The sequence below is a fragment of the Drosophila takahashii genome, chromosome 2R (assembly GCF_030179915.1).
Source record: "Drosophila takahashii strain IR98-3 E-12201 chromosome 2R, DtakHiC1v2, whole genome shotgun sequence".
Taxonomy (NCBI): Eukaryota; Metazoa; Arthropoda; class Insecta; order Diptera; family Drosophilidae; genus Drosophila; species Drosophila takahashii.
Genome location: NC_091679.1, coordinates 23,658,475 through 23,682,271, shown reverse-complemented (window position 1 = coordinate 23,682,271; position 23,797 = coordinate 23,658,475). Strand labels below are relative to the sequence as shown.

General features: G+C 47.5%; 5 protein-coding genes across 6 annotated transcripts; 2 read left to right on the top strand and 3 right to left on the bottom strand.

Annotated features, from left to right (window-relative positions):
- Positions 1 to 86: 86 nt before the first annotated feature.
- Positions 87 to 5,965, bottom strand: Sec24AB (Protein transport protein Sec24AB). Of its 2 annotated transcripts, none has more exons than XM_070212305.1 (10): positions 5,454 to 5,965; positions 3,388 to 4,821; positions 3,201 to 3,327; positions 2,646 to 3,145; positions 2,356 to 2,581; positions 1,659 to 2,281; positions 1,369 to 1,601; positions 1,218 to 1,315; positions 1,015 to 1,153; positions 87 to 952 (listed from the first exon to the last, which is right to left on the bottom strand). In XM_070212305.1, the coding sequence occupies exons 2-10, from the start codon at positions 4,795 to 4,797 to the stop codon at positions 841 to 843; spliced, it is 3,468 nt and encodes a 1,155-aa protein (XP_070068406.1). In that variant the 5' UTR covers positions 4,798 to 4,821; positions 5,454 to 5,965; the 3' UTR covers positions 87 to 840. The 2 variants fall into 2 exon arrangements, with proteins under 2 accessions (XP_070068406.1, XP_017012565.3); XM_017157076.3 differs by having other exon boundaries at positions 5,468 to 5,965.
- A 650-nt stretch (positions 5,966 to 6,615) lies between these two features.
- LOC108067851 (oxysterol-binding protein-related protein 9) lies at positions 6,616 to 16,073 on the bottom strand. The gene is made up of 15 exons (XM_017157102.3): positions 15,628 to 16,073; positions 14,017 to 14,145; positions 13,082 to 13,318; positions 12,936 to 13,013; positions 11,506 to 11,746; positions 11,291 to 11,414; positions 9,951 to 10,358; positions 9,742 to 9,893; positions 9,579 to 9,680; positions 9,000 to 9,174; positions 8,806 to 8,941; positions 8,663 to 8,749; positions 8,116 to 8,237; positions 7,921 to 8,026; positions 6,616 to 7,863 (listed from the first exon to the last, which is right to left on the bottom strand). Exons 1-15 carry the CDS (start codon positions 15,805 to 15,807, stop codon positions 7,777 to 7,779), a joined length of 2,364 nt encoding a protein of 787 aa, XP_017012591.2. The 5' UTR covers positions 15,808 to 16,073; the 3' UTR covers positions 6,616 to 7,776.
- On the top strand, positions 11,956 to 12,942 carry LOC108067852 (uncharacterized). Its single transcript, XM_017157104.3, has one exon. The coding sequence runs from the start codon at positions 12,015 to 12,017 to the stop codon at positions 12,918 to 12,920; it is 906 nt and encodes a 301-aa protein (XP_017012593.2). The 5' UTR covers positions 11,956 to 12,014; the 3' UTR covers positions 12,921 to 12,942.
- On the top strand, positions 14,287 to 15,518 carry LOC108067853 (very long chain fatty acid elongase 1). Its single transcript, XM_017157105.3, has 5 exons — positions 14,287 to 14,406; positions 14,463 to 14,571; positions 14,688 to 14,781; positions 14,841 to 15,087; positions 15,143 to 15,518. The coding sequence occupies exons 1-5, from the start codon at positions 14,391 to 14,393 to the stop codon at positions 15,475 to 15,477; spliced, it is 801 nt and encodes a 266-aa protein (XP_017012594.2). The 5' UTR covers positions 14,287 to 14,390; the 3' UTR covers positions 15,478 to 15,518.
- A 717-nt stretch (positions 16,074 to 16,790) lies between the features above and the next one.
- LOC108067892 (fatty acyl-CoA reductase 1) lies at positions 16,791 to 23,110 on the bottom strand. The gene is made up of 6 exons (XM_017157167.3): positions 22,984 to 23,110; positions 19,525 to 19,710; positions 19,333 to 19,426; positions 19,066 to 19,229; positions 17,118 to 18,161; positions 16,791 to 17,054 (listed from the first exon to the last, which is right to left on the bottom strand). The coding sequence occupies exons 2-6, from the start codon at positions 19,689 to 19,691 to the stop codon at positions 16,970 to 16,972; spliced, it is 1,554 nt and encodes a 517-aa protein (XP_017012656.2). The 5' UTR covers positions 19,692 to 19,710; positions 22,984 to 23,110; the 3' UTR covers positions 16,791 to 16,969.
- Between the last annotated feature and the right edge of the window lie 687 nt (positions 23,111 to 23,797).

Here is a 23,797-nt window from a genome sequence, read left to right as displayed (position 1 = left end):
GATGTACTCGTATGTGTATAAAGTATAGTACAATATATGTATATGGTTTCGATTAGTTAGCCCACGCAAAGAACGACAACCTGGGGTACAGGATTGGGGTCTCTTTATTGATACAGTATAATATTCCTTCTAAGCTTAAGACATTCACTTCCTAGCAGTCCAATCAATGCAATACACAATACCAAATTTTCTTCGTACATTCGTTTGAAATAAGTTCGCTAACTACAGTGCAACAAAGCGCCTTTCCTTCGACTTATAAATAAATAGACTTCTCTGGATTCCGGGAAATAAATACTACTGAAAACAGCAAACAAATGGGATAAGCGATAACAATTTGTGGGTCTGAGAGTTTGCAGAATGTTAGAAGCAGTTGGAACGAACGAAAATCGCGTTAAATTATAATTTACAACAGTTTCGACGGTTTATTGCATAAAATATCTATAATAAATAACAGTGCAATCGGCCTGCAGGGGAGCTTTACTGACTGGTTAGCTGGACTTTTGACTAATGTTCGCCTAAATCGAACTGGCAACGATATCTAGTAACAGTTGTGACAAGTTGGCTCTCTCGCATTTACTATGTTCTTTAATTGATTTAATTTTATTTTTAGTGCAACAAATCAACAAATAAATAAATACATGCACTTTAATATTACCTAAGCCGAGAGAGTGGGTAAGGGGAGGGGCAAAGGGGGATCGAGTCGATGTGGGTCTCCATTGTGTTGCGCCAGTTTCGCCTGCATTCGCTTCTCGCTTTTAGTCACCAGAGTCCGAGTTTTTAGGTTCTAAGAAACTCGTATTTTTGTTGCATACAATAGTTGTAGGATTTCCTGCTTATGTACTATTTAACCTGAGCCCGAATGTGTTGCAAAAATTCATAGTATGACAAACTAGATTCACTGCGATCGTCGGTTAATCTCTCGATGAACTGGCCCTTGGCCGTACTCGTGTCCCTGCGGATTGGGAAAGTATTATTACCACGAAGAACTACCATTTAAATGGGCTTCCAACTCACCTAATTATCTGCACCAGCGCCGAGTAGGGCTTATCGTAGTTGAGTCGCAAAATAAAGCGCTTCAGCACATCGTTCTCGTTGCTCACAACATTTGGCAATCCGTATACATAGTCACCCAGCTCTGCAGTGGAGCTGATGCCTGAAATTCGAAATTCGGAACGGTTAAGTGGGGATCCAACATTTTCCGGATTTAAGTATCTTACCCAGCACAGCTTCCAAAACATCGGGTGGCACATTTAGTCCGACATAGAGCATTATCAGAGTGCCGCAATCCATCAGGAACATCGACCGCGAGTCCAGACTGCAATGAAAAGGGATTGTAGCCAAATGAAGAACTAATTGACCACTACTCACTGTTCCGCGGACAGTTGCAGGCGCGGCAACTCCGGCAGCGGTTCGTCCTCCTCCTCGTCGTCGTCCTGTGTCGAAGTCGCGTTCGAGTTGCGGGCGTGGTAGATGAGCGAATCGATCTTGTACAGCTCCGGGTAGACGTACTTCATCAGCTGGTCGAGCGGCAACGTCTTCATGCAGTCCATGGCGAAGACGCGATCATCTAGTCGTGTACTGGTGCCCACACGGAAGGCAGGCTAAGGGAACGAGCGGTTAAGACGAGGCTTACTAACATATTGCCCAGAAGAACTCACGTGCTTCAGCAGTCCCAGGATGTAAAGCGGCAGCAGGGCGAGGCTGCGCGGAGCTATCAACTGACCCGACTGACCAGAGGGCAGATTTTGTGCTATCTTGAAAGCGTTGTACACGTCGATCGTGGCGTTGATGAAGGCGTCACGGGCGTCCGACAAGTTGGAGGCCACCGAACGGTCTACGGCCATCTTGGACAGCAGCCCGATAATTGCCTCCGTGTCCGCCGAGTGCATGACCTCAGGCAGCGAGGCAGTTACCGGCAAGCACACTGTATGCACTCGGATCCGACGCTCACCCTCGCTGTTCGTGTAGAGCAGCGCCGCCTGGAAGCAGATGGTCTTGACGTCCGTGAGGCTCTCGTCGTAGGAAATCTGCATGCCATATCCCGCATCCGGATTCACGTTCGGCAGCGACAGCAGGTCCGTGGAGCGCACAAAGAAGTTGCCGTGGAATGTGTGCACTTGCAGGCCGCGAGTGCAGCGGATGCGCATCACCGCCTCGAAGCCAATCTTTCGGGTCAGATAGCGCTTGAAGCACGTGCGGAACGACTCCACCATGTGCGGCTTGGTCTTCTGATAGAGCGGGAAGTGGTGAACGCAGCCGCCGCTGTGCTTGCTGATGCCAGCTGAAAGGGAGAGTGAAGATAAATAAATAAATAATAAAAAATGCGCCAAGGGTAAGTAACTTAGAGCCACTCACAGATGGTTGCCATGTCGCTGTACTGCTGGTTCATCAGGAAGAGGTCGCAGGCTATCTGATAGCCGGAGCACTCCAATGCGAAGCGCTTGTAGAAGTCGGTGGCCGGATTCAGGTGGGCCACGTCCTTGGCCGAGCGGTTGTTGGGATCCTCCCGCGGCTCCAGGGAGCCGGGCCCCTTGTTGGGAAGGCACGATTGAAAGACGGTGATGCGGCCGCCGGACGCTTGCTAGAAACATAATTCAGAAATTATTATAAAATTCATCCCATCAACTTTAATTAATAGCACCCACCATTAGCTTGAAAGCCACCTGAAGGGCAGCTCCCAGGGCGGAACCCGGATCGTGGGTGTGGGCAAACCGCTTGGGCAGCTGCTTCAGCAGATCCCGCACCAGCTCCTTGCACTCCTTCAGGTTCACCAGCAGACTGTCGGGACGCGGCAAGAAGGGGTCTTCGATGTCCAGCAGCGTCATCTCGTGCGGCTGATTGAGCCCCTCAGCCATGCTGTAGAAGTGCACGAAGCTGTCGAAGCAGATGAATCCCACCTGGGTGCGCGCGTCGCCGGGCATCTCGTCCAGGTGACGGTTGAGCACGGAGCAGGCGGCCTCCAAGTAGCCGCTCTGCTGCGCGATGATCGAGACGTCGAAGAGGAACAGGTACATGGCCGGCTGCGGCGGACGCAACATGTACTCCGAGGGAGCAATGAACTCGATGGTGCTGGAGCGCACCTCAGGCCGCCGGGTTACGTCTCCGTATGTCTTGGTGGCCGGATCAAATTGGAAGTCATCGGGCACTGAAAGAGGAAAGTTAGTAGCTGCATTGACACTTGGGAAATTCTTCTCATTTACATTCGTTGACCCGATAGCACAGATTGCACTTCCACATTTTGCTGTCCACGAAGTAAACGAAGGGATTGATGTAAGTGCGGCACAAGCGGCAGCGCACAATGTTGATGCACTGAATTACAGGCAGGCTCTATAAGAGATATTTAAAGATAGAGTCTAAGAATTCTAATTCATTGAATATATTTCTTACGTTGACATCGCGGAACGGATGTATCACTATGCCCAGCGGCAGCCGTGACTTTTGCAGCAGAGAGTTGCTCTCGGGGATCTTCGTTAGCGTGCAGCGCATGATGCTCGGGCTGCAGTTGATGGACTCATGGAACTGGTTGTGCAGCACCACCTTCGGGGGCGCCAGCGTGGCCGGCGACAAGATGTGCCGATTCTGCATCAGGTCGATGGTGTCCTGACCCCACAACCTACTGAAGCCCTGCTGGGCAACATTTAGCGGAGCAGTGGCCTGCGGTGGCTGCTGGGGCGGCTGTTGTCCATAGGCCTGCGGAGGCGCCTGGGCCTGATACTGCAGTGGAGCTCCCGTTGGCTGTGCTCCAAACATTCCCGGCGGCGGTGGCTGCACTGCAGACTGAGGGGGAGGTGGTTGTTGTTGTGGGGCTGGCGGATACGCCTGGGAGTAGGGATGCTGCTGCGGCGGAGGCCCTACGGGTTGCGCTGCCTTAGCCGGATTGGGTGGCCAGGCTCCTGGCGGCGGCGCTGCCCTCTGGAGGTTGTTGTTCTGCTGGTTCTGCTGCTCGGAATTAGCCGGAGGAGGCACTCCGTAGGGGATTCTCTGTCCCGCTGGTGGTGGCGCTGGTCTGACGGGCCCAGCTCCACTTCCGAACATCTTGGCTGGATGCGGGGCCAAGTTGGGCGGCTTCTGGCCACTAAACGGGGTCGGCATGGCATTGGGAACTGTTGGAGCCACGCCGCTGGCCGCCAACAAGCTGTTGGCATCGCTGAATTGCGGAGGACCCGTTGGCGCCGTAGCCACGCCCCTGTAGTCCTTCTGGGCCAGCGGCGGAAACTGTTGCTGGGGCGGTGGTGCGACGCTAGCACCTCCATTCGTCCGGTTGGGATTCAAATTCAGATTTTCCAGATTGCTCGACAAGTTGGCCAGGGATTGGCTCGCCGGTTGGGGTGAAGGTCGCAGTCCTGACGCCGCTGGCGGATGGTTTAGCGCTGCGCCGATTGGTCCCTGGGCATACTGAGGAGCCAATCCAGCTGGCCTGGGCGAGGCAGTGCGTGAGGAGTTGGCGCTAGACGCCCCATTGCTGCCGTTGGTGAGCGGTGGCCCGTTGACGGTGGGCGGACGCATGTGGGGAGGCAGCGTGTTGGGCGGCAGTTGCTGCACAGGAGGAGCTGCTGCCGACGTGGGCGGCAGGAACTGGCTCGCAATGCCGCTGTTGAACTGCGGCGGCGGTGGCAGGTTGCCCGGTGCTCCTGCTCCCTGATAACCTGCTGCTGCCGGAGGAGGCTGCTGGAACTGTTGTTGTGGCTGCTTCTGCGGCAGATACTGCGGGCCTGGCTGGCCATTCACCGGATTGTTGCCGTTCAGGGGCATGGGAGCGTGGGCGGGAGGCACGAAGTTCGGATTGTAGGCCGACATGCTGCTAATTCATAAGTTCGAGGTCTGAAAGATGGAGAATTAAGTTTCGTTTAGTTGCTATCTTATCACACGCGAAGGCTGCGTTGCTGCCGAACATGCCGACACGAAATTAGGTATTATCTTATCGTTCAATGCCAAAATGCGGGTTACATGAGCGATTCTAAAGTTGGGTGCACATTATCCTTATTCTATGCAGTGATATCTGGTTGAATGGAATGTGAAACTGTGCTATTACGGCTTTATTTTCAAGCCATGAGCTTGGCTGTCTGCGTTGGTAAATGTTTACAGAAGTGTGTCTACGTCAACAGTAACTCGGAAATAGGCTGGTAATTGTATCACATTCGGCTGTTTAAACAACACAGCATTTGGGGTATTATGTGATGTACGGTGTGTGTGTGTGTGGCCCAAGCACTTGACCTCGTCGTCAGCGATCGCTGGAAGGCGGGTCAATGTGGCTGGTGACCCAGTTCAGCAGGGCTCGACTGCAAGCGCAAGCAGGAAGGAACCGAATTGAGTTCGAAACAAAGCGAATTTTTGATGACGTGCCTATTGGCAAAGTCAACCCGCCACGCCCACCGCCCCACCGCCTCACCACCCACTCAATATAATTGGGGGCAATCAGGGCGAATCGAATGGTGTGTCCATATCATGGTTACCAGTCACTTATCACCTTTCCGAGCTTCAGTTTCCAGTGGCATGTAGTTTCTCGACCAGCACTTGCACTTTGTAGTTGCCTCTTCTTCTTGCGCCCTTGATTGGCGATTTTGCTGCTGGCTGCGAATTGGCTTTTCCGCTCTTAATTCCGTGGAAAAGACCGCGGGAGTTGTGGAATACTCTGGCTGGGCACTTCACAGTGGGATGTGGGTGAATCCTGACCTGGTTTTTCCTCCGCCAAGGCGAATTAAGCGATTTTCACGGCACTGCCCTACGCTCTCTGCACTCTTTGTAAAACTTCCTTCCGCACTTTTCTCTTCCTCTCGCGATTTCTGGCGACTTCTGGCGCTCCCCGCGTGCTCCGGATGGATGCGGACACGTCCTGGACTGGCAGGCGGATTCCGTGGACTTGACGTCGATCTGCTAAGCACAAATTAACTTAACAAATGCAAACTTTTTGCATTTTTTCCTATTCCGACTAACAATTTTGAGTAGAGCTGGCAAACTATCGATGGCACTATCGATAACGCAGCCAATTGAAATATTCTATTTAAACACATATAATTGGAAATAACAAAAATAAGTGGATTACCAAGTTTAATAACTAATTTGATCTCAAAATATAGCGGCTGGACCGCTACTAACGCTACTTTACAAGGTTTTTATTTATTTATTTTTATAAAAATTTTAATTTATTAAAACTGGCATTATATTTATAAAGAATACCTTTATTAATTTAGCTATTTTCAAAGGATATTACCATATGTATTAACCAATTTGTTTAATTCGATACTATTGATCGTTTCCGAAAGAAACCTGGACAGAGACACTATCGAAGGTTTTCCAGCTCTGATTTTGAGGGCCACGTATATCGATACTACCACCCCTAAATCAAAGATCCTAAAAGTCCACCCCTAAGTCGCAGAAATTAGTGTGACCGTGCTTTTTAAAACGGAGATGACACTTCGCCTATCGGCCTGAATTTTGCATATCGATAAGAAATCCATTTCGATTGTCACGAAATCCGTTACAATTCAAACCGGAAAAGAAACGGACATTTTCAAAGGAACTATTTTAGGGTGGGACTTATATCTTACTGAAAACTTATTAGATGATAGAAAACTTTTGAACTCTCAAGTTTGAGCAAAGGAATAACACATCGACTGCTGTAAGAACAAATTGCTTTATTTGCTATAATCGTATCCGATACAATCTGTTTGGGTATGTTTCTATTTCTTGTTTAACACGTTGGTTAAAAGGAAATCGAAAAAATATATACAGGTTCTGTGCACCCGGGCGTGGATACGGGTTCCAATCGATGCCCTCGGGATTGCTATTTGTTTACTCTACAGGTTAACTAGTCTGTTAAATATTACTTTAAATAAATATCCAAGCGTATTTACTTTATTCGTTTCATTTTGCGTTAACTTTGCGTGAGAGTATTCGGTAGCTTTGCTGTGTGGGTGGTGTTGGCTTTCTGGCTCGAAGGTTCAAAATTTAAGTTTATTTTTGAATGTCTCAAGTGGTGTGGGTTTCGTTTTTATTACAGTAGTGTATATGTGTTTGAGGGAGTGTTTGCAGCGGACTGTTAGTAAAGCTTTATTCATTGCGACAAGTGGAATTCGAAACATAATACTAGAGGTAATCGTATAATAGTAATTGATTTAAAAATTATGCGACTGGAAAATCATTGTGCACCGTGTTCTATATGTCTGTATGTCTGTTGGGGTCTTGGAAACAAGCGTATAGGCCGTATCCGTCAGATACTAGCGTGTCGGTATTGTATTTCGTCTATAGCAGAGTCTTTTATTTCAAAAATAGAATTTCTATCCTTAAATATCTATCATTTCGTAATCTACAACTTTTGATATATCCCACTATTAACTGGTTTTCCTTCTTTGTTGCTAGTTAGTAAATGTTTGTTATGTAAAAGGTATTGAATAGGTGTTCTTGTGTTGCAGTTTACTGCGATTGCCTTTGAAACACACTAGTACTTAGTAGTAAATAATAATCGTTAATTATGTGTAGAAACTGTGAGTGATATTTGTCTTGTCTGTCTCCGCTGAGCTGTCGAGCTTGACTCGCGTTGCAACCTTATGAGCAGAGCGTTCCTTCTGTTTCGCCGCCTGGATATTCGTGTATAGTATTTACAATTAATACCCAGACCCTGGAGGCCCCCTCTCCTATTCCTTTCCTGCATTCGTTACGTTGTATCGTCAGAGTCCAGAGGTTTGCGCACTTGTGGAATTAAACATATAGTTGAGGCTCGTTCTTGATATGATCCATATATATAGACGTTGTTTTTGGTGTTGTCAGTCGCTGGCATTATCTCTTGGCCTCCCGCTCCTGCAGATACATGCGCTGACTCAGCGGCTTGGCGTAGATCCAGTTATCGCCCACGGGCTTGAAGTGCTGGGGGGGAACATTATCAGTCGGCTGACTCATACATATCATACTGAATTAGCTCACCTTGTGCTCCCAGGCCAGGTCGTACTCCTTGCGCACCTTCGCCTGCTCACGCTGCTGCTGCTCCACCACATACTTGGCCGTGGTGGCTCGCTCGATGTCGTTGAACCTGCGGGAGAGCAACGAACCAATTGATCAGATTATTAGGCTTCGCATTCGGGGGTCAGAGATTAATTGGCAGATTGGTGAGCTGTTTACTTGAGTCCCGCCGTCACTTCCTTCCAAACGCGTCGCGACTCGTACTGATCCTGCTCAACGATTGGTCGAACTTGTTTCTTAAATATGGGTATGCGATTTACGTCGACGAATACTTCGGTTTTCTAGAAAATTCAAGAGATTCATTCAGGTTCACTAGGCGGTCAAACTGATTGGCAGTTGGTCTAATACTGAATACACAACAATCATCACAATTACTAGTACGGATAGCAACAATTTGAAACACACAACTTTGGACAGACAGGCAGGGGAGTAGAGTAGTAGTTGGTAGGTTCGATTTTCTAGACAAACAAAGTAAACACACAGAGGAAATGCTCCCGAGCTATTTAAGAGAGAAGCAGAAGAATCGTGGATAGTAAGTAGAGGTAGAGGTGGGTGTGGTGTGGTGGGTGGATGTGGCTGCCAACTCGTGGGGTTGTTTGTTGCAGCGGTTATGCGTAGGAAAAAGAACACGAAAGGGTTCAACATTTACGGTAATAATATATAGAACACAATCTACGTATATATAGCAATTATAGCTTGAACTTACGTTTTTATCGTGCCACTTGGCCTCCATTAAACCACTCCACTCGCCGGCAATCGAGACAAAAGGCTTCTTCTCGCTGGGAGCATAAACCTGAAAGACCCCTTAAGTTAATATCCAAATCGAGGATTACTTCAAAAGCTAGTCACCTCGGCAGAGACCCTATTGCGCTTTCCGCCATAGAAGGGCTTCGTGAGGAACTCCACGTTGGCATAGTATCCCGACTGTGGGCACTTGATCTCCACCGAGCCGCCGAGCTCAATCCAAGGCACCGTTAAAATAGACCTAAATGGGAGAATTTATCATTTAAATAAATACCGAAATACATGAAGTCAATCCTTACCTGCCGTATCCGTTGGGGAAGGTCACTATGTACTCCTCGCTTCGATCCACCAGGGTCACAACGCCCTCGCCGATGTTGTGAACTCCAATTGAGAGGCCCAAGAACTTCGACTTGGTCCATACATGGGCCGCAAACGTGATTTTCTTATTGTAATGCTCCGCATAGAAGGCAGAAACTGCAATAAATAAATATATCAATTAGAGCCCTGCGTGAATCATTCAATTTTTATTTTAACATAGTATGCCGTGAAACTTCGGATTTGTTTAATTCAATTCTATGTGAAATAAATTGAATTAAATGAATGAATGAATCATTTTTATGTATTTTTTTAATTGCCTTTCTTTTGAGAACAAAACGTGAACAATTTTTAACAAATCAATATTAACTGCTTAGTAAATAAAATTTAATTTAATTTTAATTCTATTAAACTCAAAATTTAAATTCATTTAATTCTATTAAACTCAAAAATCTAATTAATTCATTCATATAAAACCGAAAATTCAAAATAATTCATTGAATCCATTCATGCAGGGCTCTAATATCAATAAATTACAAAAGGGGTTTTCTTGTTTTCATTACTTGGCGGATGGTGCGACACCTGCTCAGCCAAAAAGGTGAGCTGATCCCTCCGGCACCAAGGCACTGGGCCGTCGCGCACCTCCTGGGCATCTTGGGATTCCCCTGAAATGTTGAAAGAGACTTGTAAGTGGTGCTCATAAAACGTTCACTATGCATTGCTCACCAGGAATGTCCCAATGGCACTGAAAGACTTCGCCCAAAATGGGATTATAGGGCTTCTTGGCTACTGCACTTTTGCGTCCCGCATGGTAAGCACTCATATACCAGCGACAAACCTGGACGATTCTGTCGCGCGGATCATCGAGATCCGCTATTCTGTTATAGAGGATACTTGATAAGTTATATTCACCATAGTATTTAGTAGAAGCATACTTTAAAAACAGATCGGGATGGGCAAAATAATCGGCGTACATCTCCAGCAGCGAGCGGCGCTCTAGGATAAACGTGGGCAGCACCACTTTGGTGAGGTCCATGCCGATCTTAACCTGCGACAGCAGGTGCGTGATCATCGAGCCGTGCGCCTCCATGCTGAGGTCCGTCTCCTCCTCCTCCTCATACAAGGCGTCGTAGTCTATTCCATTGTCGTAGCTGGCACTTCGGGAACTGGCCGCTGTCCTGGGCGTCTTAGCGCTGGTGTCCGCATCGGCCACGCTCTCATCGATCTCCGGCAGCGGTTGGGGGGCAACTGATTCGCCCAGAGGCACTGGCTCGGCGTTGGCGAAGCCATCCGGAACCTTCTCGTGGGTGGGCGATGTGGTTTCCGAGAAGCCGCGAGTGGCGCTGTTGTGAAATGGGAAACGAGAGTGAAATCAGGACTTGTTGATTAGGATTCCTGCGGCGTCTGGGCATAAGTAATGGGCTGACATAAATCCTGCGGCGTGATGTCAGCGTGTGCGTGTGCGTCACTGGGACCAGCAGCCTCTGCGGCCCGCATCATCCTCCTTTTTTCGATCTCTGTTGCTTGCCTCATTTACAATTTATGAGGGAAACACTTGCGACGACCTGGCGCACATATACATAATACAGTGTGCGAGGTACATCCTCACCTCAGGCTCACGCGTCGGACCCACTTCTTGAACATGGCGTGGGATGGTGATGGCCCGATTCCTCACTGCACTCCCAGCACCGCCATAGTTTCGCTCTTGAAGCGGAAGCTCTCGAATCTAAGCCTAGACAAAGCCTAGGCCATTACTGGAAAACGGAATAACTACTGAAAAATCCAACTGGGGAGCTTGCACCCAAAGGAGCGCTTCGACACTGCGAGCCGATGACGAACGAAACTACAACTGACAGACATACACAATGGCGACTTTAACTACGACTGGGCCGAAGGATGTCGATGACGAAGCAAGGCGCCGACGACGACGAAGCCGTGTCAGCTGTGCCAGCAAAGCACCGATGGGGGAGAAGGTCCTGTATTTATTATTTACACGCGACTTGGCCGAAATTACGGACTGCCCCGAAATTGCGACTGCGACGAACTTCGGGCAATGCATTTTGCATGCGCTGCTCAGGCGCATGCGCCTGTTTAAAGGACCAGGAGGAGGAGATGCAGACTGGAGGGCAGCAAATGCGTAATTTTAGCACACATCACACATTACACAGCACGCTTGCCGGTTGCCGCATCGCAACTGATTGATGGCCAGTCGGCATACTTTGTCAAGTGGCACGCTTTTGATGCTACTTGTAAGACCTGCAAGTGGTCCACTCACCAGCCAATCGGGGAGCTGCCAAGGCTGGTGAAGGGATCGTCGTAGGCATCGTAGAAGTCCTCCTCGCCCTCGCTGCTTGAGTAGGAGGTCTCCGGCACAACCAGACCGAGAGGAGCGGTGGTGGCTGTCAAAATGAATGCAAGATGCAGGATTAGTAAATAGAAATAGAATTCGATTAGCCGCTTGACCCTGGCTTGATTACCAGTTGCACTCACCGTTCTCAGTGGCCGAGTCGTCCTCGTCGTCGCCCAGCTCTCCCTTGGCGCCCAGTTGGCCCTCCAGGGGCACCTTTAGGCCACCCGCCTGGACGTTGTTGCTGCTCCCAGCAGCTCCGCTGGCCGAGGAACTGGTCGAGGCAGTGGCCGGTGGGCCGTTGTAGATTCCATTGATGGGGTGGGCCATGTTCTTGGCAATCTGCAGGCTGACAATCGAGTGCTTGATGTGATCCAGCATGGCCTGAAACAAGAACGTACGATTAGCCAAGCGGGAGTGGTGATATGGCCTCGACAAAGTTTGCCAAGGAAGTGAGCAGCTGCCGGCCGAGTGGCATTCTCTCACGCCTTTGCATCTGGCCGACTGCTAACCCTGAACTTGCATTGGAAATCGATACGAGTGGGCGGCGGGGTAGGCCTGGCATTTCGATTCGCCAGGCAAACTCTGCTGCAAATTCGACTCCCAAAATTCCTAGCTAATCCGGCGATTCGATTTACATTCAACGACTAAAATGGAGTTCCTTGATCCTGCACTCCACAGCATCGACGAGGTGTATGCTCAATTTAAAGAGTACCAAAAGAAGCGTCAGGAGCAGCAGATGGAGCTGGAAAACAAGCTGAAGACCCGGTTTGATTTGGATGCCGATTTCAGGGAGCTCAACGCCCAGATGGAAAAACTAAATGCGGGGCTGGACGAGCTGGATGAGCGGCAAAAGCGTCAGTTGCGTCAAAGAAAAACAATGCTACAATGCTTAGATGTGATTGAGCCTGCACCACAGGATGAAGCTGTTTGCTCTTTACAGGAAGAAGATCCCGAACCGAAACAACTGCTGATTAAATGCGGCGTGAGCAAGTGCCTCTTTGAAGATTGCCAAAGACGTGTGAACAGCCAGCTGCTTTTGCTGCACTACCTCTGTGATCATAACCACAAGGATGCTTCCTTCCAGCGCTCCCTTCCGCTGTTGGAGGGCGAACGGACTATGCTCTCCCTCCAGCCGAAGACCTGTGAGTTTCGGGTTAACAAGGTGTTGGGACTACTGGCTTACAGGGGTCAGCTAAATCAGCAGCGGCCTCGGGAGATCCCGGTGGTGGTGTTAATTTGTCGGACAGCCGCTCATGCATCTATGATGCGGTCACTGGATAGCCAGAGGCAAGACGTCTTCGTCCTCTGGCTGGTCACTCCCAGTGACCGGCAACAGTTGAACGCCACGCTCCGTCTCTGCGGAAGAGATGCTGCTGCAAGGGCCGACTGCGTGGTGGGTGTTCAAAGGGTAATTCACAGCCAGGACGCGGACCATTTCATGACTGTCGACGAGAACTACTGGCAACTGACGTACGCCGAAGTGGAGAAACTCTCAAACAATTTCCGGGACGAGCTGCACCTCGAGGTGTCGCTCACAGAGGCGAAGGCTTCATAACCACTTGCTACTCACACTGGCGTTGTCCTGCAGGGCCTTGCACTTGGACTGCTCGGCCGGATCGGTCAGCTCCGCGATGCGTTTGTCCAGCAACTGAGTGGAGCAGAGAGAAAGCGACAGTAAATTGCATAATGCCCTGCATTACGTGGCACAATACTCACGCTCGTCTGTTCAATCATCAGCTGGAGGTAGGCATCCGCCTCGGAAACGCGGCGCGCCACCAGCTCCAGGTGGTTGGGTCGTCGGCCGCCCACTACGGCTCCGCCCACTTCCCTCGTGTAGCCGCCGGCGTTGTAGAAGGCGCTCTGGCTGTCCCACAGACGCGACCGGTTCGCGTGGCGTCGAATGGTGTCCTCCAGGCGGCGCACCCACTGCTCCCGCTCCTCGCTGTGCCGCGCCTGCAAACGGTTGGAAAGTTGGCAGGCTTAGTAGGCTCCTTTGGTGGTGTGTGCGGGTATTGGGAAAAGTTTTATCGTTACATCAAGGCAACAAAGTCAAACAAAAGGAAGAACGTGAGGGCCAGACAGAGGTTTCTAGGTCGCTGTCCAGATACCCTTTTTCCTGGCTTTTGTGCAGAGCTCTGCCTGCCCAGATAGCATGTCTTCTACTGCGACGGCGTAAATTGGAAAAACAAAACATGTGCTTGCCCTTTCGATCCAATTGTTGCTTACGTATCACTGTCAAGTCTAGTTTGGAATTTAGTATTGTTGAGTTCATTAAGCCTGTGGCGTTGAATTTGAACTATTAGCATAATTTCTGTGCCATTCTTTTAAAGAGGCATATTATTAATACTTAAGTTTTATCAATAGACATCGGATTTTAGGTGAAATCGTTTTTTTAAATACGATTTAAAGCCACATTTGATTGGTTACAAATTTTATTTATTAAGTTCATTAGATTTAGGCCAAACCTAATTAGGGTTTTTGTAAAAAAATGTTAACCAATCAAATGTGGCTTTAAATCATATTTAAAAAAAAAAACGTTTTCACCTAAAATCTATGTATCAATAATAATATTAAATAAGTTAATGAATAATTCTGGGAAAATTTTATTGGGGGCTTATATTATAACAAGTGGATGACTGAGAATAACTTGCCTGAAAGTGGAAGGTTTTGTGATCCACGGTGATCGTGAACGTGTTATCCTCCTGGTCGTCGATCCCGATTAGCGCATCCTTCAAGCGCACACAGCCGCGCCTCACCCCCTTCATCATCTTCTCCTTCGACTGAAAAACAAATGCAGTTGGAACTAGGTAAGCTCATTAAAGAACGGGTGCTGCTGTCAAAGGGCTATTACGCGTGCTACAAAGTAATGAATTCAAATCAATGCCTGGAGGGGAATAAAAGCAGTGATCGGCGAACTGTTCGCGCTTAAATGTGTGCCTACGGCTCGAGGCAATAGAGCAGCAGTCCTCCAGAACCCCGCGAGCTTAAGGATCCGGACAGGGAAAATCCAACGCACAGGAGCACAATGGAGGCGTCAACAAGTGAGCTTCTGCGCGGAATTGAAGGAGATTGATCCATGTCTCCAATCGAATTGCAGGTGCAAGTCTGCAGCCGCTGGTGGAGGTCCCTGCGCTGTACAAGGATCCCTGGTACATGATCACCATTCTGCTCGTCTATCTGTACTTTGTCACGAAAGCGGGTCCGCAGTAAGTCCAAATGCTAATGCAACGTTCTCGTTTGCATGCGGGTCACTGGTCTCGGCATTACCAATTCAATGTGGTCCACTTACGTAAGAAGAATACCTTCGATCCATCGCTTACAGTTTTATGGAGACTCGCAAGCCCTACGAGCTCAAGAAGCTGATCTTGGTGCATAACGTGATTCAGGTGGTGTCCTGCATATACGTAATCAAGGAGGTGGGTAGCTACAGTCTGCAGAAGTGGCAGCGGCTAATGGTTTCGCTCTGGATTCGTAGGTCCTGTTCATCACGGACAACGCCATATACTTCTTCTGGAGGTGCCGCGACCTGGGGAGCAGTCCGGAGCACGTGCGCCGCTACTACAGCCTGGCCTACTTCCTCTTCTGGCTGAAGCTCTCCGAGCTGCTGGAGACGGTGATCTTTGTGCTGCGCAAGAAGCAGAACCAGGTGTCCAAGCTGCACATCTTCCACCACTTCTCCACGCTGACGCTGGTGTACGTTCTGATCAACATGAACAGGAATGGTGAGCTCTGTGCCGCTCTGTCCGATGCATTACTAAAGTTTTCCCTGCTCCACAGGCACCGCTGCTTACTTCTGCGTGTTCCTCAACTCAATCGTCCACGTCATTATGTACTCGTACTACTTTGTGGCCGCCGTGGCGGACAAGAGCGTGGTGGAGGCCCTGACGCCCGTGAAGAAGTCCATTACGGTGATCCAGATGACGCAGTTCGCCCTCATCCTGACCCAGGTTCCCTGCCAGCTCGTCTCCTGCGGCATGCCGCCCGCCGTGCTCCTCTACTTCACCGGCGTCATCGTGGGCATGTTCTACGGCTTCTACGACTTCTACAACAGCGCCTACCAGGTGGCGCAGCGCCGCAAGAGTCAGACGCCCCAGCCGGACTCCAAACAGTGATCGCATGCCCACAAATCGCGCAATAAAAGTGCACCAACAAGTGTGTGCGTGTATCCGAATGTATCTATCGCAGATAAGATAAGGCCACCTGGGGAAGCGCTTCTGGGTGCGATATGGGGGTTAGTCAGGAGGTCCACTGCAGACACTCACCGTGTAGTAGGACAGCAGGCCAGCGTTCTCGTCCAGCACAAAGAAGCGGTACTGCCAGCCCTTCATCACGTTGGTCCACTTGCTCAAGGTGCCCTCCAGTGTGCCGGATCCAGATCCAGCAGCTCCGATTGGGGCACTGGGGGGTCCCAGGCTGGGAGCACTTCCAGTGGTGCTGGTCATGTCGGCCAGCCCCCGTGACTCGGCCAGTGCCTCCACCTCCTCCTCCGATCCCTAGTCGTCCTCGTCGCCGAGAGCGTTCCGTGTCGCCGGGCCTGCGCCTGCCTTGTTCCCCGATCGCTTTTCTGGCCAGGAGTTGGTGATGACGCAATGCTGGTCCGCGACTCGCACCCGCAATCTGTCACAGCCTCAGCTCTCCGCTTGGATTTTGCAAAACAAAGCAAAGCCCTGCGAACTATCGATGTGCGTAAACATCGATGATTTTCAAGCCATCCGGGAAAGTAGTGTGACCGCGCCGTGAGCGCTCAAATATATCACACTGGGACTTGTGAACAATTTGGTCACATTAGATTTTTCGAAAATTGTACCTAAACGCAATTATTTACGGTGGACACTATTTCGGTCCGGCAGTTAAGCTATAACTCCGTTATTATTTAACTTTTTCATATTTTTTAAATGTAGTCAAGGGAGAAATGAGCCTTGACTTAAATAGCCATTCCTCATCTAACTTTAAAACCAGAATTAACGCATAAGGCATATGTATTATTTTCGCTATACACAACTTATTTGTGGGCGTTAGAGTAGGCGTGCCAAATTTTTTTTGAGTCACTTAAAATCAAGCTTCAAAACTCGAAGCGCCACATTTTTTCGGAGTTTGTAGGCGTTAGAGTGGGCGTGCACTGTAAACTTGCACTGTATGGGAAGCTGAAAAATCTAAATCTAAAACCGCAACTCTCTATCTCTTAAAGTTTCCGAAATCTCAGTATTCACGCGGACAGACAGACGGACATGGCTAGATCGACTTGGCTTGTGATCCTGATCAAAAATAATATACTTTATAGGGGCGGAATCACTTCCTTTCACCTGTAACATACCTTTCCATTAATAGACCCTTTCACTCTAATATTAACGGGTATAATAAAAAATGTCATTCACTTAAATTTCCTGAAATCCGAGTGCTATAATGAGTCCCCTTCAAACGCGACTCCGTACATAAACCAATGTTTTATTCGCTGCCTTTCAAAACAAATGAATTACGTTTCTAATCAACAGCACCGGGTAAAACTAGAAGACTTAGTTCCTAAAAAACATAACAACTACGGCTTGGGGCAGGGCACATCTTTTGGTCTCCAGCACTTAACTAAGCGTCGCATCGGGACGGATTCTATCCCGCGAAGAAGCACCTATAGAGCATGTAAAGAATGCCGAATATCCAGATACCCTTGTAGACCTTGTCCACCACCCACATCCTAAGGAAAAAAGAGATCATGGTCAGTACTCCATTGGGAGAGTATCAAATCCCCGGTACTTACACCTTCATGTGCCTCCTGGCCGCCGGAATGGATTCGTCCGACTCCTTGAGGATCAGGCGGCGGGCGCAGAGGACGCAGTTGGTGAAGTAGTCGATCAGGTCCAGCTCTATTTTCTCGATCACGTAGGTGCGCCGCTCCTTGTTGTTCATCAGCTTGCGCAGCTTCACCGCCTCCGAGTTGTCAAAGTTCCAAACATTATTGGCGTAGTACTCGAAGACCTCGAAGCCCTTGAAGATGCGGTTCTGGACGCGGCACAATACCGGCGGATAGCGAAGCAGCCAGAGCAGGGCGTCCACGAAGAGGGCCGGCATCCACTGGAAGAGCACCATGCAGATGAAGTGAACCCAGTAGTTGGACTTCATCGAGCCCCCCGGATACCAGGCGACGCCATTCAGCGGCACCTTGTTCTCGATCACCCAGCGACCCAGCTCGATGATCTCCGCCCAGGACACCTTGATGTCGTTGGAGGACGTCATGTGCGCCACCCGATTGGTGGTGTCCGTGCCCGCGGTGATGTTCCTCCAGCTGGCCACCAGGATGCCGTTCACAGCCACGTCCACGGGCAGGAAATCGCCGTAGCCAGAGGAATTGCAGTACATGGTCCGGATGACTCCCTTTCCCGCTCCGATAAGCAGACCCGTGGGCCCGTTGATGTTGTCCGTCCAGCCGGGAATGGGCTCCTTCCAGATGGGGATCACGATCGAGGGTCGCAGGATCACGGCGGGCAGCTGGTCGAACTTCTCCACCACCAGGGCCTCGGCCAGGGACTTGGTGTAGGCGTACGTGTTGGGGATGTCGCCGAGCACCTTGCGCTCGATGGTGGCCACCTCGTCGTCCGTCAGCCACTCGCAGGCCTGCATCACCTTGTGCGGATCTGCCGGCGGGTCGTAGGGCTTCTCGTACAGCGTCTTCACGTGCAGGTGGCAGTAGGCCGTCGAGCAGTAGGCGAAGAAGTCCAGGTGCTTCAGGGTCTGGGCCAGCGCCAGCATGTACTTGGTGCCGCGGGTGTTCATGAACACGGCATTCCGGAGCGGCTCATCAAAGCTGGGGAGGATTAAGAAGGAAGGTTAGTGATGGACAAGGTCAATGGGGTAGTAGTAGTAACGTTTAAATCCGGATCCAGGACTTTCCATACTTTTTGAATACCAAATTTCCTTAAATATATCGGCCAAGTTGGATTAAATTAAAATATGGGATTTATCTTTTAATTTACCACAAGACTTCTTTACACCTCAGTAGGAATTTTTCAAATGGAATTTCTTATGTTTCAAGTTTGTTATCATAGTCTGTTGTTATTCCGATGAAATTATTTTAAAAGTGTTAGCTTGGTCTAACAAAATTGTTGTACGCAAATTTACATTTCCTGTTTTATTCTGTTAAAATATTTCCTAAATTGTTGCAATATCTAACAAAATGAAAAACAAACAATAATTTTGAAATATAAAAAAAAAAAAAGGAAAATGGAATCTATTCCATCTCAAATTTTCAGGTACCGTAAATAACAGTTATTTGAGACTTGTTCAATTTTTTACCAACAATTTTTCTGGTTTTTATGCACTTTATAGACATGGAAAATAACAGTTAATTTGCTTACCAGATTTGTTGAAATGCATATGCTTTGTGGACAAGAGTAAAAAGAGTGTTATTTTTGACATTTAAAAATAAAATATCACAGTAGTCTTTTTAAAATAAAAGTCTCAAATGACTGTTATTTACGGTCCCTGCAAATTTTGAAATTTGTATGAAAAATTCGATTTCGTGTCACATTATAAAACTGAACTGTAAAGAGGCCTTAAAGGTTCAATATTGTTTCGGATAATATTAAACTTAAATTAAAAAGTATTTTAAGACCGCTTATTTTGCTCAGTCGAATGCTACATTATATGCCCTATTTCCCTCTTTTGAACGTAATATTGTATAATCCAAAAATGTTTTCCTAAACACTTACCGCACTGTGGCTGCACAATGGTACACAATGGACACCTCCTCGCGCAGCGTTTCCAGATCCTCCTCAGAGATTCCCAGACCAGGCAACAGGACATCGCCGGCTATGGCCACCACTTGCTGCAGGATGTGCTCCTCGCCACGAAGCTGCTTCACCTGGTCGAAGAGCTGCACACACACCCCGCCCACGTTAGTTGATTAATTTCGTAAGCCGCAATGAGTAAGGCAATGAATTCTCATACATAGTTTTCATAATTCCCACCCCGCTTACCACATTCTGGAATATATCCTTGATGCGCTCCTGCGGATCCTTGCCCTTCTTGGGGCGGATGAGCAGATAAATGCGCTTGAGGCCGCCACACGACCTGCAGGAATTAATAATATTGCATAAGCCGAGGCGGAAATTGGGATTAATGGGGCCACGTTCGGACCAGCTGCCCGCCCACTCTGTCCACCCACTTACCGCAGCAACTTCTCGACCAGCACCTTGCCCAGGAACCCAGTGCCTCCTGTGATGAACAGACTGCGTCCCTTGAAGCACTCCGCAATGCGGTCCACCTCGTTGTCGTCCACTTCCCCTATGGTGGCCAGGTCATCCTTCTCATAAACGAACTTCGGTTTGGCGGCCATCTCAGATAGCTTCAGTCACCTAGGAAATATAAACCTTCTTTATAAAATAAATGTTTTATTCGCTGATTTTGAGTCTTATAGGAATAATCTCTTCATATGTACACAAAGAAAATTTCTCAAGAAGACTGACGTTCTCAAATTAAGTATTTGTATTCTCAATTTGAGGAAATACTGATTTTGTGGACAAATTTTGAAAAAAGAAGCCTATTTTATTCACCATGTTGTTTCTCTCTTATTTGTCTCTAAAAATCTCTTAATAGTCTCAATTCCAAGGCATTTTATTTAAAAAATTGGTACTGAAAGTGAGTATTTTGTACTTAAAGTGAGTACTTGGTTTTATTTTGAGTAGAAAATTCTCAATTTAAGTGCACCGTTCATTAAAAATTCTCTCTGTGTACCGTTATATTTTCGATCTTACTGAACCCATGGATATACTTTAGCTAATCGAGACGAACTACCTTTCCCGTTAACACTTAAATTTTGGTTCCCTTACGCAATAACTATTATTTTATCAGTAAAATATGATCTCTAAAAACGGAGTTGACATTGTTGGCGATTTTCTTGGGGCACTTATGGAGCTATGGGCACGTAATGGCCGTCGCCGCCAAGTGCACTTTTAATTTCATTTGATCTTGGCTGTAAAGTGGTCGCAGTGGCCACATGTGAGTATGAGGCAACCAACCAGTTAGCCGGCGGAGCGACAATTGCAGATTAGGCCACGTTTGGCTGACCAGTGGCCACTGGCCACATAACTGGCTGGCTGGGTTTCATTTTCGCACTCGGTTTCTGAGTGTCAACGCAGTGACCATCGAGTGGGCAAGCGGAGCGACACCGATTCGGCGTTACGGCACCAATTAAGAGATTGCCACATCCATGTCCATGTCGCATGCCCCACGATTCGCACCATGAGCTTGCCGTGGGCGGCGGAGCATGCCCAGAGTTGGAGCGCCTTGTGTCCTTCATCCGCCGTCGACTTAAACTTGATCGAAAGCCGTTGGTCCGCTGACACATTGACCCGCATTCGACGCATACATGGTTATTAGATATTAGACGGCGGACGGACTTGGACCCCGCTTAACAAGCTGGACTACCTATAATCTTCTGGTTGGCGGAGCAGAGCAGCAATGAGTTGGGGTTGGGGTGACAAGTGAAACTGAAGCCATAACGAGAAGGGAAGTTAGCCTCATCAAGACGAAGTTTAGATACCCTTGTGGATATAACATTCATATAGTACCCATTGGCTGATGTAGGATTTTGTTGTGGGGGTGATATATCACCCTCGTGGATCCGCGAACCAGTTTCAAAAACTAGTTTAATTGTGAAATCCTATAAATCGACTATATTATGAGGCTTTCGCAGCTATGCGTGTCTAAAAAAACTACGTTTATTATTGAAATAAATTTACAAAGTATTCTAAACATGATTCTGTACGAATTTTGGTTCACATAATAGTTATACCCGTTACTCGTAGAGTAAAAGGGTATACTAGATTCGTGCAAAAGTATGTAACAGCTAGAAGGAAGCGTTTCCGACCCCATAAAGTATATATATTCTTGATCAGGGTCACTAGCCGAGTCGATCTAGCCATGTCCGTCTGTCCGTCTGTCCGTCTGTCCGTCTGTCCGTCTGTCCGTCTGTCCGTCTGTATGAACGCTGAGATCTCAGAAACTACAAAAGCTAGAAGGTTGAGATTTCCCACACATATTCTTTGGCTTCCTACGCAGCGCAAGTTTATTTTAGCCGAGCGCCACGCCCCCTCTAACGCCCACAATCGCCCACTAACGATTTTAAAATGGGTCCTGCGCCCACATCTTTAAAGATTTCCGAGAAGTATAAATGCAATTTTGTTGTGTATATTTATACCTATCGAAATGTAGAAGACATTTTTCAAATCGGACCATTCATTAAAAAGTTATACGCAATCAAAAATTATATATCTATCTCCCTCGCACTCCCTTTAGCTGAGTAACGATTATTAGTCGGGACACCAACCCGACACAGCGTTCGCACTCCCTTTAGCTGAGTGACGGGTATTAGATAGTCGGGACAACAACCCGACTATAGCGTTCTCTCTTGTTTTTCCTAAATTCAACAATTATATTTAAACTTTGAAAAATGTAGAATTTTTATCACTGATAAAATTAAAGGCTTTTTAACTACTAACCGATTATTTGCATTTTTATTTAAAAATCGAAAATCCTAACTGGAATGTAGATTTTTCGATCATTTCAATACAAACACCACTTTAAATAGTTATAAGATTATGGTTTGAACTATAAGGACATTCTAATTGGATATAAAGAGATACAGATTTACTGTTTTGTATTTCCAACATCTGATTCCAATTATAATACCCCCTGTTAGGGTATAAGAACCGCATTACAAAGTGCCGCAAACACTAAAGTTTCAGTTTAATGGCGAATCCGAATGTCTTGGTCCCAAATTAAAAGCTTTAAATGACTCTAGCATTGGGCCTAGAATGGTTAGCCTGCGGCCAAGATCGCAACCATTAACAGTGTAGTTCATTGCTGATACCAAAGACTGCGGCAGCGAACGTGATTTTTGAAAGTGAAAAGGGCAGACGTGTGCCAACCCGGCCAAGAGATTGGATTGCCACACACAACCCGCTGACCCGCTAATCTCGGCCAGCACTGCTGTGCAACACCAGCTGGAGCTGAGCGGCAATTATTGCAATTTAAGATCTGCTCCGGGGGCAATCGAGCTGGCATCTAAGCGATCCAAAGGCAAAAGCCATAAAACGATTCCCGGATAGTTAGATAGTAGCGCCACTTTTCGCCAGTCATGGGCTACTTGAGACTACAGACTACAGACTGCAATTTATAGCACTTGATACGGTGATTGCATGCTCGACGACAGCTGCACTTGCTGGGGAAGAATGTCCATGTTCCACGTCCAGGTGGCTGGCAGTTCCCAGTTTCCCAATTTGGAAATACCCGAAAAGTGCCTGGTGCTCCTTGGTCCGCTTGCATGTTGGCTTTTCTTCTGGGGACAACCAGTTTGGAGCACTCAGAGATGTCAACAATGCGATAATAAAATCAAGGAGTGTATGCAACGGGATGTGGTCACGATTTCTTTGGTTGAGCAACAAATTCAAATACTCGACTAGACTACCAAGGACCCATTAAGTCTTTTACGTTAAACTCCATTAATATATTCAGAGGGCCTTGGACTTTGCTAACAAAATTGATTCGCATGCTAATTGCATTTATGCCACTAAAACAGTCTTCGATTTTAACTGGTGTTTAAATTAATCGTGTAAGTTTTATCGCACCTTCACTTGGCAACAACGGCAGACCCTTTCAACTAGATATTCGGATGCCTTGGCAGATTAATCTTCAGCTTCAGCTTTAGATTCAGATTCAGAAACTGTTGACCCGCGCTCACCGAATGCTAAACACAAACTGATCACGAAAAGAGTCTCGCACTCCCAGCCAACCTAATAGAAAATAAAACGAAAACAACTTTGGGCCAAACTATGTATCGCATCGGCTAGTTTGGCGCACACACAGCTGCAGGTACTCCGAGATCTGGTAGCTACTAGCTAGTTTCCGAGCTGGCACACAGAGAAAAAGCAGCTCCATGTCAGGTCAAACTGATATTTACATTTCTCAAGCGGGTTTCTTGGGTTAACGTGTAGTACATGTATAATTGGAATGAACTCGGTATTAAAGTTTTGAAATTGTATACATTTTGGCTACCTGTGAATTTCCTGCTTATTTAAATATTTAAATATATAACTCGATTTAGATTTATTAGTTTGTAACGTATAGTAGATGTATAATTGGAATGAACTATGCATTAAAGTTTTGAAATTGTATACATTCTGGCTAGCTGTAAACTTCCTCTTAAAATCATACGAACTTCAATCACAATGAATTTATTTAAATATTTAAATATATAACTAGATTTAGATTTCTTAGTTTGAATCTAACGAAATTAAATTTTCATACAAGTTTCCGATTCGATTAAAGTTTCAATATTATAAAATATCATCATGTTGGATCAGTTTTTTTCCTGTGCACAGAGACGACTCCGAATCCGAGAGAGACTCGATCTCCGGCACACATAACCTGGAGAGGGGCTTC